Here is a 13,407-nt window from a genome sequence, read left to right as displayed (position 1 = left end):
CCACGTTACAGCTGACTGAAGTAACTACTGTAGCTACGCTTTCCTGTGACAGCAAACGCAACACTTTCAGTAGCTACGCTGATTAAACAGCCACGTTACAGCTGACTGAAGTAACTACTGGAGCTACGCTTTCCTGTGACAGCGAACGCAACACTTTCAGTAGCTACGGTGATTAAACAGCCACGTTACAGCTGACTGAAGTAACTACTGTAGCTACGCTTTCCTGTGACAGCAAACACAACACTTTCAGTAGCTACGCTGATTAAACTGCCACGTTACAGCTGACTGAAGTAACTACTGGAGCTACGCTTTCCTGTGACAGCGAACGCAACACTTTCAGTAGCTACGCTGATTAAACAGCCACGTAACAGCTGACTGAAGTAACTACTGGAGCTACGCTTTCCTGTGACAGCGAACGCAACACTTTCAGTAGCTACGGTGATTAAACAGCCACGTTACAGCTGACTGAAGTAACTACTGTAGTTACGCTTTCCTGTGACAGCGAACGCAACACTTTCAGTAGCTACGCTGATTAAACAGCCACGTTACAGCTGACTGAAGTAACTACTGGAGCTACGTTTTCCTGTGACAGCGAACGCAACACTTTCAGTAGCTACGCTGATTAAACAGCCACGTTACAGCTGACTGAAGTAACTACTGGAGCTACGCTTTCTTGTGACAGCGAACGCAACACTTTCAGTAGCTACGCTGATTAAACAGCCACGTTACAGCTGACTGAAGTAACTACTGTAGCTACGCTTTCCTGTGACAGCGAACGCAACACTTTCAGTAGCTACGCTGATTAAACAGCCACGTTACAGCTGACTGAAGTAACTACTGTAGCTACGCTTTCCTGTGACAGCGAACGCAACACTTTCAGTAGCTACGCTGATTAAACAGCCACGTTACAGCTGACTGAAGTAACTACTGTAGCTACGCTTTCCTGTGACAGCGAACGCAACACTTTCAGTAGCTACGGTGATTAAACAGCCACGTTACAGCTGACTGAAGTAACTACTGTAGCTACGCTTTCCCGTGACAGCGAACGCAACACTTTCAGTAGCTACGCTGACTAAACAGACACGTTACAGCTGACTGAAGTAACTACTGTAGCTACGCTTTCCTGTGACAGCGAACGCAACACTTTCAGTAGCTACGGTGATTAAACAGCCACGTTACAGCTGACTGAAGTAACTACTGTAGCTACGCTTTCCTGTGACAGCAAACACAACACTTTCAGTAGCTACGGTGATTAAACAGCCACGTTACAGCTGACTGAAGTAACTACTGTAGCTATCTTTGGTCTAACTGTTTTCTTCTTCTTCAGATTCTCAGGTTATTCTGGAGATTCCTACACTTCCTGTGGTGACAGGAAGTGATGTCACTCTGTGCTGTAGCAGCAAAGATCAGGTCGCACTCGAAGCCTTTTTCTTCAGGGATGGTTCTAAACTTGGATCTGGACCTAAAGGACAGTTTACCATCAGGAACATCAGTCAGTCTGATGAAGGTCTCTACTGGTGTTACTTTGATAAGACTGAAGAATCTCCTCGGAGATGGCTGAGCGTCAGAGGTCAGGACACTGACATCACTTCCTGTTTAAAGATATGAACTAACCTGCTGACCTGATAATAAACTGATCACTGTACTGATCCAGGTTCTACTGATTCCTCCTTCAGGCTCTGGTCTGATGGTCTGACTGTGTTTCTTCTTCTTCAGATGATGATGCTCAGGTTATTCTGGAGATCCAAGCTTTACCTGTGGTGGCAGGAAGTGATGTCACTCTGCGCTGTAGAAACAAAGATCTGGTCGCACTTGAAGCCTTTTTCATCAGGAATGGTTCTAAACTTGGATCTGGACCTGAAGGACAGTTTACCATCAGGAACTTCCAACAGTCTGATGAAGGTCTCTACTCGTGTTATAATAATAAGTCTGGTGAATCTCCTCGGAGACGGCTCAAGATCACAGGTCAGGACACTGACATCACTTCCTGTTTATAGATATGAACTAACCTGCTGACCTGATGATAAACTGATCACTGCACCGATCCAGGTTCTGGTCTGATGGTCTAACTCTGTATGTGGCTCTGGTCTGATGGTCTAACTCTGTCTGTCTGTGGCTCTGGTCTGATGGTCTAACTCTGTATGTGGTTCTGGTCTGATGGTCTAACTTTGTCTGTATGTGGCTCTGGTCTGATGGTCTAACTCTGTCTGTCTGTGGCTCTGGTCTGATGGTCTAACTCTGTATGTGGTTCTGGTCTGATGGTCTAACTTTGTCTGTATGTGGCTCTGGTCTGAGGGTCTAACTCTGTCTGTATGTGGCTCTGGTCTGATGGTCTAACTCTGTATGTGGTTCTGGTCTGATGGTCTAACTCTGTATGTGGCTCTGGTCTGATGGTCTAACTCTGTATGTGGTTCTGGTCTGATGGTCTAACTCTGTATGTGGCTCTGGTCTGATGGTCTAACTCTGTATGTGGTTCTGGTCTGATGGTCTAACTTTGTCTGTATGTGGCTCTGGTCTGAGGGTCTAACTCTGTCTGTATGTGGTTCTGGTCTGATGGTCTAACTCTGTATGTGGCTCTGGTCTGATGGTCTAACTGTTTTCTTCTTCTTCAGATTCTCAGGTTATTCTGGAGATTCCTACACTTCCTGTGGTGACAGGAAGTGATGTCACTCTGCGCTGTAGAAGCAAAGATCAGGTCGCACTAGAAGCCTTTTTCTTCAGGAATGGTTCTAAACTTGGATCTGGACCTGAAGGACAGTTTACCATCAGGAACATCAATCAGTCTGATGAAGGTTTCTACTGGTGTTATTTTGATCAGACTGCTGAATCTCCTCAGATATGGCTGAGCGTCAGAGGTCAGGACACTGACATCACTTCCTGTTTATAGATATGAACTAACCTGCTGATGTGATGATAAACTGATCACTGCACTGATCCAGGTTCTACTGATTCCTCCTGCAGGTCCTCCTGTTCCTCTTCCTTCTGCTCCCTCTGCTCCTTCTCCTTCTCCTCCTCCCCTTCTTTCTGCTCCTCCTTCCTCTCCTCCTCCTTCTCCTCCTCCTCCTCCTCCCTCAGCCTCCTCCCCTCTCTCCCTTCCCCTCCTTGTTGGAGCCGCTGTGGGTTCTCTGGTTCTCCTGGTTCTGGTCCTGGTTGGAGTTCTGTGGCTCTGCAGGAATCAAACAGGTAAGAAAGCTGCCAGACTCACCTGATATGAACAGACTGGTCTGGTGAGCAGGTCTGTGCTGAACTACAACATGAGAGAGCTGCAGAGTTACAGGTTCAGATCCTCAACAGAGACACGAGAAGAACTGCAGTATTATATATTTTATTATTTATTGATGAGAATTATTTTAGCAAGTTGATAACTTTATATATTGTATCAAACAAAGAAAGGTCCAGCGCAGACAAGTTAAACAGCCTTTATTCAGACGGTTCATTCAGACAAGTTAAACAGCCTTTATTCAGACGGTTAATTCAGACAAGTTAAACAGCCTTTATTCAGACGGTTAATTCAGACAAGTTAAACAGCCTTTATTCAGACGGTTAATTCAGACAAGTTAAACGGCCTTTATTCAGACGGTTCATTCAGACAAGTTAAACAGCCTTTATTCAGAGGGTTAATTCACGGTGAGATTGTAAAGTCAATGTCAATGTAAATTTTATTTCTATAGCACATTTAAAAACAACAACAGTTGTGCTGAACAAAGTGCTGAACAGGGTCGATGTCAAATACATAAATAACACTTCAAACATCAGAAAAGAGGTAAACGAAGGTTAAACGCTACTGCAAATAGGTGCGTCTTAAGCAGCAAATAAACGTTTGTAGGGTCTGTGTCACCTTTATTTTTAAGCTTTGATTTTGGGACATCCAGGAGCAACTGATTTGGTGACCTCAGTGTTCTGACTGGAGAATGGTGGGCCAGATAAGGTGGCACCAGACCATTCAAGGCCTTGAAACATGCAATAACATCTTAAAATCTATCCTATAACGGACAGCCAGTGGAGGGAGGCCAAGACAGGCGTTATGTGCTCACGATGTTTTGTTTTAGTTAAAAGGTGAGCAGCTGCGTTTTGGACTATCTGGAGGCGATTTAAAGATTTCTGATTTAGACCCATGTATAATGAATAACAGTAATCCAGCTGAACAGTAATAAAAGCATGGATGACTTTTTCAAGGTCTTTGGGAGGAAGATAGGCCTTTATTTTATAATAATAATAATAATAATCTTTATTTGAAGAGCACTTTTCAAAAACAAGTTACAAAGTGCTTTAACAAGTGTAAAGTCAATAACACCCAAGAGACAATAATACAAAAACAATACAAGATAAAAGCATGAAAACATTGAAAAGACTAAAATACATGTTTAAGATAAATATAAAATTAGTAAAATAAAAGGGATAAAATAAAGTCAAATAAGATCAGGAAAGGCTCTCCTATAAAAGTATGTTTTAAGAAGGGACTTAAAAGAGTTCACTGACTCAGCCGACCTGATTTCCTCGGGCAGGCTGTTCCAGAGCCTCGGGGCCCTGACAGCAAACGCTCTGTCCCCTTTAGTTTTCAGTCGAGACTCTGGAACAGACAACAGACCTCTGCCCGAGGATCTCAAGGTACGTGCTGGTGCGTATGGGACTAAAAGGTCAGAAATATAACAAGGCGAGAGGCCATGAAGAGCTTTAAAAGTGATCAATAGAATTTTAAAGTCAATTCTAAAACATACTGGGAGCCAGTGTAATGAAGCTAAAATAGGAGTAATGTGGTCATATTTCTTTGTTCTGGTTAAAAGCCTGGCAGCTGAGTTCTGGACAGTCTGGAGTCGATCAATAGATTTTTGGGTTAAACAGGTGAAAAGGCTGTTGCAATAATCCAGGCGTGATGAGATGAAGACGTGTAAAATGGTCTCGGTGTCCTTAAAAGTTAACATAGATGGAATTTTAGCTATATTTCTAAGTTGATAAAAACATGATTGAACAAGCTTTGTGGTGTGCTGCTCGAAATTTAAATTACTATCAAACCAAACACCAAGGTTCTTTGCCACAGGCTTAATGTGATTTACTAGGGAACCAGCAGATGGCAGTATTTGATTTGCCATCTGCTGAGACCTGATGACCAGGATTTCTGTTTTGTCTGAGTTCAGCTGGAGGAAATTATTTGACATCCATTCTATCCATCTATTTTAGCTAGAAGTCTTAACTGGAAGAAGCTGGTCTTGACGACTGCACTGATTTGCTTATTGAACGTGAATGAGGTGTCAAAAATAACACCAAGATTTTTAATAGAGGATCGATTTTGGGAGGGTCACCCAGTATGTCTAAACGTCCACACGTGATGATCTCTGTTTTATTTTCATTCAGAGTGAGGAAGTTTAACTCCATCCAGGTTTTTACCTCCTTTAAGCAATCTAACAATGGCTGCACAGACTCTTTGGTTATGGATTTCGTAGGCAAGTAGATTTGGACATCATCAGCAAAACAGTGATAGGAGATGTTATGTTTCTGGAAAATGGAACCCAGTGGCAGCATATACAGTGAGAAGAGGATAGGGCCCAAAATGTTAGATTGCACAGAAATCCTTTCAAATTGTTCCGTCGAGAGATGCAGTTACTTAAACCAACGGTGAGAAAAGTATAAATCTGGTATCAGTGGTGCCGCCAGAAAATGTTCCTGGGGTGGCCAGATGGGGGCAACTGGAAATCCTGGGGTGGCACACTAAAACCAAAAGCTTTAACTGAATTGCAAGAATTCTATTTTTCAGTATAAAGACTGGCTGAATATTACATTAAAATATGAGTTAAGGAATCACAGAGTGAATTACTGTGGTTTCCTTTTTTACAGTTAATGTTACTAATTGTCTCATGTCCTCATACTCAAACCAGTTCAGTTAACATTTTGAGTTCCATAAAAATCCTGTTTTAATGTGTTAATTGTTCTTCAAATACGCAGGTTGACCTTTTCCTTAAAAAGACAAATACAGATTTTATTTGTAGGAGAGCACTGACTGCAAAGAACAAAAATATTTACTTACCTACTCAAGATTGCAGCATAAACATTTTCCTTAATATTAGACTATATAATAACAATTGAATTGAAATATACAAAATGTGTCTGTACAGAGTTGTGTAATTATTTATTAACCATAACCATAAGTTGGATGTTTCTTTTGGAAACAGAGGCGCTGTATGGTGACAGGCAGCTGCAGAGTGCAGAGTGACAGTGTTGTCTTTTAACGTTTTAACCTGGTTGTAGCGTCTTTTAACATTTTAACCTGATTTTAGCGTCTTTTAACATTTTAACCTGGTTTTAGCGTCTTTAATGTTTTAGCGTCTTTTAACGTTTAACCTGGTTGTAGCGTCTTTTAACATTTTAACCTGGTTTTAGCGTCTTTTACGTTTTAGCATCTTTTAACATTTAACCTGGTTTTAGCGTCTTTTAACGTTTAACCTGGTTTTAGCGTCTTTAACGTTTAACTTGGTTTTAGCTTTTAACATTTTAACCTGGTTTTAGCTTTTAATGTTTTAACCTGGTTTTAGTGTCTTTTAACGTTTTAACCTGGTTTTAGCGTCTTTTAACGTTTAACCTGGTTTTAGCGTCTTTAACGTTTAACCTGGTTTCAGCGTCTTTTAACGTTTTAACCTGGTTTTAGCGTCTTTTAACCTGGTTTTAGCGTCTTTTAACGTTTAACCTGGTTTTAGCGTCTCTTAATGTTTTAACCTGGTTTTAGCGTCTTTTACCGTTTTAACCTGGTTTTAGCGTCTTTTAACGTTTTAACCTGATTTTAACTTTTTTAATATTTTAACCTGGTTTTAGCGTCTTTTAACGTTTAACCTGGTTTTAGCGTCTTTAACGTTTAACCTGGTTTCAGCGTCTTTTAATGTTTTAACCTGGTTTTAGCGTCTTTTAACCTGGTTTTAGCGTCTTTTAACGTTTAACCTGGTTTTAGCGTCTCTTAATGTTTTAACCTGGTTTTAGCGTCTTTTACCGTTTTAACCTGGTTTTAGCGTCTTTTAACGTTTTAACCTGATTTTAACTTTTTTAATATTTTAACCTGGTTTTAGCGTCTTTTAACGTTTAACCTGGTTTTAGCGTCTTTAACGTTTAACCTGGTTTCAGCGTCTTTTAACGTTTTAACCTGGTTTTAGCGTCTTTTAACGTTTAACCTGGTTTTAGCGTCTTTTAACCTGGTTTTAGCTTCTTTTAACGTTTTAACCTGGTTTTAGCGTCTTTTAACGTTTTAACCTGATTTTTACTTTTTTAATATTTTAACCTGGTTTTAGAGTCTTTAAATGTTTAACCTGGTTTTAGCATCTTTTAATATTTTAACCTGGTTTTACCGTCTTTTATGTTTTAGCGTCTTTTAACGTTTAACCTGGTTTTAGCGTCTTTAACGTTGAACCTGGTTTTAGCATCTTTTAACATTTTAACCTGGTTTCAGCGTCTTTAAACTTTTAACCTGGTTTTAGCGTCTTTTAACGTTTAACCTGGTTTTAGCGTCTTTAACGTTGAACCTGGTTTTAGCATCTTTTAACATTTTAACCTGGTTTCAGCGTCTTTAAAGTTTTAGCGTCTTTTAATGTTTAACCTGGTTTTAGCGTCTTTTAACCTGGTTTTAGCTTCTTTTAATGTTTTAACCTGGTTTTAGCGTCTTTTAACGTTTTAACCTGATTTTAACTTTTTTAATATTTTAACCTGGTTTTAGCGTCTTTAAATGTTTAACCTGGTTTTAGCATCTTTTAATATTTTAACCTGGTTTTACCGTCTTTTATGTTTTAGCGTCTATCTGCCACTTCCTTTAGAAATGATGATAAAGAAATGTTATCCTATACTACTCAGTTAATTTTCCAGCTCGAACTGAATGTTAAATGACTAAATTCCCCAGTTCCTAGGTCAAGTGGTGAAGCTCAAGGTTGAATATCTACTCCTCATTTAACCCGAGCACCCCCAAGTGTACAAAATAAGTATTACATGCCATTGTTCTGAAATGTCGTTTAATGTATAAATTTCACTCTGTATTTACCTGTTCATAATCTGATGCCATTCGTGTATCTTGCTTATATTCTCTAAGTAAGAACGTGTAACAGCCAATATGATCCAGGAAGCTAATTAAGTTCCTCTCATCTGATGTGATTCCTAGGAAATGCTAATTGTTTTCCTTTTATCAAGTGCTTAAAACTAAGAACGGTATAACTGTTTGACAATTAAGGTTTAATTGTGGGAAGATATTTGATTACAATACGTGCAAATGGATTTTTGAATAGACATATTAAAAGATTAAGAAGACAGTCTCTCAGGAAACCGGAGACAAAGCCCTCCCTCAGGGGAACAAAGGACTACCCTCTGGGAACCACACCCCAACAAACAAAAGCAGCGACACACGCTCGCTCGGCCCGGCGCAGCGAAAGCTCTTTGTTTGTTTCAAGCCACACATGCAAAGCGCCGCGACCTCAGCTTTTCCCTCGTTTCCAGCAACTTACTTGCAACGGAACTCACGGAACTCCGCCAGCGTGAGGCCGCCGACCAGCAACCTGGCTGGGAAACGGCAAGCAGTAAAACTAAAACCCTGCATTCTGTGATCAGTGATGTCCAATAATTAGTTAATAGATTATCTTTAACCCTTAAAACTCATAGCTTGCGTTCATTAGCTGCCCGTATGAATCAAATTCTCCCCACAAGAGAACATGTTTGTTAGCCATTGTTTTGTCTTTGATGTGTATTTAACCGCATTTATTTCACCGTAGTTAGTTAATAAATTTCACCGTAATCACAGGAATTGTGTGTGTGTATTGCCTACCTCCAAGTCCATGTCACGAGAATTTACCCCTTAGATATGATGATGATTTAAGATAATTGAGCGAATATTAACTAACTGATCACTAGTGAATAATTGTATAATTATTAAAACGCTACCCAGAGGTACGGAGACTCACGTCCATTAAATCTCCGGTGGTGCCTTGCAAAACGAGAGCTGTATGAATTAATATTCTCTGAATATTAAAATTCATAATTTGTATAAATTCATAATTTGTATTAAGTTTATTAAAAATCATAAGTAGACATGCTACATTAGTGAGGAGCTGTTAGTTTTTAATAACGTCACCTCTGGGCAGGGTAACGTCCAGGTTGACAGAAACCAGGTCCTGACACTCTTCAGAAGTACAAAGGAAAGGAAAAGTCCCGTCCCCGACAGCGTTGGAGGCCGTATATGAAAGAACTGTGCTGAACAGCTGCCAGACATTTGTTTTATTTTCAAAACATCTTACATCTCCACACCGTTCCTCGCATTTGGAAAGACTCAATTATTGTTCCGGTGCCTAAAAATAAAGCTCCAGAGTCTCTTAACGACTTTAGGCCTGTGGCGCTCACGTCCCTCACTATGAAGACGTTAGAGAAGATGGTGAAGGACGAACTTTTGAACTCTGTCCAGGATCTACTGGATCCGTTTCAGTTTGCTTACAGACCGAACAGACCGGAGTGGAAGATGCAGCATGTACTCTTTTTAACTTGAGAAGTGCAAAGAGTTTTGTGCGGCTGCTTTTTATTGACTTTTCTTCAGCTTTTAAATGCATCCAACCACATATTTTAGCAGCGACTTTAAAGAGTACTTTTAATATCGATCCTTGTCTTATCTGTTGGTTAAACTTTTTAACTTAATGCGTGAGAGTGAATAGCATTTTATCTGATGTCCTCTTTTCCTCCACTGGTTCCCCCCAGGGCTGCGTCCTCTCCGCAATCCAATTTATTTTATATACAAACGCATGCCAAAGCCAGCACACCAGGCGACATATCATTAAGTTTGCTGATGACTCGGTGATCGTGTCGCTGCTGACCCACAACGACCCTGAGCATGGAACTATTTTAAATGATTTTACTGAGTGGTGCAAGTCATCTTTTATTAACATTAGCAAAAACTAAAGAAATGCTGATGGATTTTAGAAAGAACCCCCCACCCTCTCACGATCAAGCTATAGAAGTGGTGAAGCAATACAAATATCTTGGTATTATAATCGATGACAAACTCACCTTCGAGCCACAAGTTGACGCTGTCTGTAAGAAATCACATCAACATATGTTTTTTATTCATTAACTTCGCAATTTTAATGTCAATAAGACTTTTATGAGGATGTTTTATTGTTGTTTTATTGAATCTATTCTTTCTTTGGCCTTTGTGAGCTGGTTTGGCTCTCTCATGCTTAAAAACAAGAACCGGTTGCAATATATACACTGCTCAAAAAAATAAAGGGAACACGAAAATAACACATCCTAGATCTGAATGAATGAAATAATCTCATTAAATACTCCTTTCTTTACATAGTTGACTGTGCTGACAACAAAATCACACATAAATTATCAATGGAAATCAAATCTATCAACCCATGGAGGTCTGGATTTGGAGTCACACTCAAAATCAAAGTGGAAAACACTACAGGCCGATCCAACTTTGATGTAACGTCCTTAAAACAAGTCAAACTAAGGCTCAGTGGTGTGTGTGGCCTCCACGTGCCTGTATGACCTCCCTACACACATTAAACAGTCTCAGGTCCATGCACACATGTCTGACAATAATCTCTATGAACAATTCCAATCTGGTTTCCGTCCCTGCCATAGCACAGATAGCGCTGGTAAACATCACCAATGATCTTCTCATGGCAGCAGATTCCGGACTACTAACTATAGGCTCTGAGTGCAGCCTTTGGCACCATCTCTCATAACATCCTCCTTGACAGATTAGTCTCTATTGGTTTTACTGACACACCCTTGGACTGGTTTAAATCATATCTCCCTGGACACACTCATTCATCCAACTCAAAGACCTTCAAGGTCATTCATAACCTCGCTCCTCGGTACCTTAATGACCTTTTTCATATTAACACACCCACCAGTACTCTTCTTCTATTCACCTCACTGTACTTCCTGCTTGTTTGACCACCATGGGGTTCAGAGCCTTCAGCCGCTCTGCCCCTCGTCTCTGGAACTCACTTCCACCAGACATCCATAACATTGACTAACTTCCATTTTTAAATCCCGCCTGAAAACACACACTGGCATATCCCACGTGATCACTCTTTCCTGTTGTTTTGTAAACCCTGATTTTATGCACTGTAATTATAGTTGTTAATTTTATTGATTATTGCTATACTGTTTTACTATGTTTTGTGCGGTGACAGTTTAAACAATACTTATAAACTTACAAATAATGTATAAGTGTACTATACAACAAGACATTCAAAAGATGAAGAATACATTAAATAATTATACAAATAACACAATAATAAGTAGCAGTAGTGATGACCTTCAAGTTAGTGCAACATCGTCATCCGCCAAAAATTCCAAAAAAGGTTTCCACACAAACTGTTTTCTTTTCCCTTTAACAATATATGTAAGTCTTTCCAGCGCAAGGTATGTTGCCATCTCCTTCAACCACAACTTTACAGAGGGCAATTGTATATTTTTCCAGAAAAGAGCGTCCAGTCTTCTAGCTTGAAGGAGCCCAAAATCAATCAACACTGATTGTTTAGAATTGACAGCCAAATTTTCAGGGTATATACCCAGGATACAGAGTTTCGCTTGCAGGGGAACATCCTTATCCACCATCTGAAAAATGGCCCCCCATCGCATTCCGCCAGAATAATTGTACTTTTGAGCTTTCCCAAACACAGTGGAACAGTGTTCCTTTTTCCTCTAAACACTTACAGCAGATATCTGGAATATTAGGATAGATTCTATTCAGTTTTACTGGGGTGATATAGGTTCACATTAGCCATTTATATTGGAGCAGATTCAATCTTGTATGAACTCTATTTTGTTGTGCCTTTAAGCATGCCACTTCCCAGTGTTCTTCAGGTATAGTCTCTCCAATATCGACTTTCCATGCATCTAATCTGTCTTTGGATCATTCCTTTTCATAAGATACCAAAGTCCCATAGAACAAGGATACTAGACCCCTTTTAGACAGATTTGTTGTGATGGAAGCATTGATGCTATAAAATGTTTCATTTGTAAATATTTAAAAAAATGTTTTTTGGTATACTATACTCCTTACATATTTGCTCAAAGGTAAGTAGTTTGCCATTTCTGTATAGGTTCCCTACACATTGCACTTTTTGCATTGCATCACACACACACTTTGGTTGCCCAAAGTTTGAAACCACCATCACCATCTACCTGGTGTAAAATCATTGTTTCCCCATATAGGAGAAAAACAAGATAAAGCAGGGATGTATCCAATATGCTGGTGTACACGATACCAAATGTCGACGACATTTTTAACAAAAGGATTCTTTTTTTTTTTTTTTTCAATGTTTTATCTACTGAATATAGATATAGCTTGAGGGGTTGCTCTGATGTAGTTGTTTGCTCAATATTTACTCAAGTTGGGAGAATGTCTGAGCTAAAATAAAATGAGGCAGAGTGTAATTGAGCAGACCAGTAATACCACAGCAGATTTGGAAGACTAAAGCCACCTCTCTCATATGGCAAGTAAAGCAACTTCAATCACAGCCTAGCTTTTTTATTGTTCCAAATAAATTTAGCAAGAATGTTTTTAATTTTATCAAAAAAACATTTAGGAAGCGGGAGAAGGATTGATTGAAAAAGGTACAGGAATTTTGGCAGTATATCCATTTTTATCATTTTAATATGGCCGATCATTGAAATTGGCATTACTGTCGAGCGTTTAACTTAATAAGTAAAGCCCTTTTTTGCATTTGTTAATGGTGTCTTTATAGGTGGTGTCAGGCGTTCACTTTTCTTCAAAAATAACAGTGATGATTTAGAGAAATTTATTTTATATCCAGAAAACTCAAATTGTTGAATTAATATGATTAGATTTGGGATACTGTCTTTTTTTTATTATTAAACCTTTATTTAACCAGGAAAATCCCATTGAGATTACTAATCTCTTTTTCAAGGGAGTCCTGGCCAAGAAAGCGGCACAGATCACAACAATTCAGTACATTTCAGACAATTTCATAACAATTTCATAAGACTATTTAAAAACATTTACAAACCATAGATTTCATTTCCAAACCTTTGAGCAAGAGTTTAAATTGGCCTATTGAAACCAGTTCCTTTAATTTCCAGAATTTTTGTAAATTGTTCCATGTTGTGGGGGCAGAAAAGTGAAATGCCACCTTACCAGCTTCTGTGCGGACACTTGGTACAGACAGTAGCAGTGAGTCTTGTGAGCGTAAAGAATACTGTCCAGCCCCTTTTGGTTGAATATATTGACACAGATATGAGGGGAGCAGACGCAGAATACCTTTATAAATAAACATATACCAATGACTGAGTCTACGATTTTCCAGTGCTGGCCAGCCCACACGTGTATAAAGTTCACAGTGGTGTGTGCGAGACTTACAGTTTGTGATAAACCTCAATGCGGCATGGTAAACAGAGTCCAATAGTTTCAATACT

The 13,407-nt window shown here is 39.5% G+C and overlaps 1 protein-coding gene across 5 annotated transcripts in view; it reads left to right on the top strand.

Moving 5' to 3' along the window:
* LOC119912414 (Fc receptor-like A) overlaps positions 1–13,407 on the top strand; it is a 190,262-nt gene that overhangs the window by 104,919 nt on the left and 71,936 nt on the right. For 4 of the 5 annotated variants that reach the window (XM_038731602.1, XM_038731601.1, XM_038731604.1 and 1 more), the window contains exons 3-6: positions 1,328–1,570; positions 1,717–1,965; positions 2,613–2,855; positions 2,962–3,183. In XM_038731602.1, coding sequence (XP_038587530.1) covers positions 1,328–1,570; positions 1,717–1,965; positions 2,613–2,855; positions 2,962–3,183 — 957 coding nt within the window. The remainder of the gene's footprint in view (positions 1–1,327; positions 1,571–1,716; positions 1,966–2,612; positions 2,856–2,961; positions 3,184–13,407) is intronic. The other variant, XM_038731605.1, reaches the window with a different exon arrangement.

Source organism: Micropterus salmoides, unplaced genomic scaffold (genome assembly GCF_014851395.1).
Source record: "Micropterus salmoides isolate LMB-PRFRI ecotype aquatic unplaced genomic scaffold, ASM1485139v1 Ms_hic_scaffold_2, whole genome shotgun sequence".
NCBI lineage: Eukaryota > Metazoa > Chordata > Actinopteri > Centrarchiformes > Centrarchidae > Micropterus > Micropterus salmoides.
The sequence above is the reverse complement of the archived record's forward strand: the minus strand, read 5'-3'. Positions and strand labels throughout refer to the sequence as shown.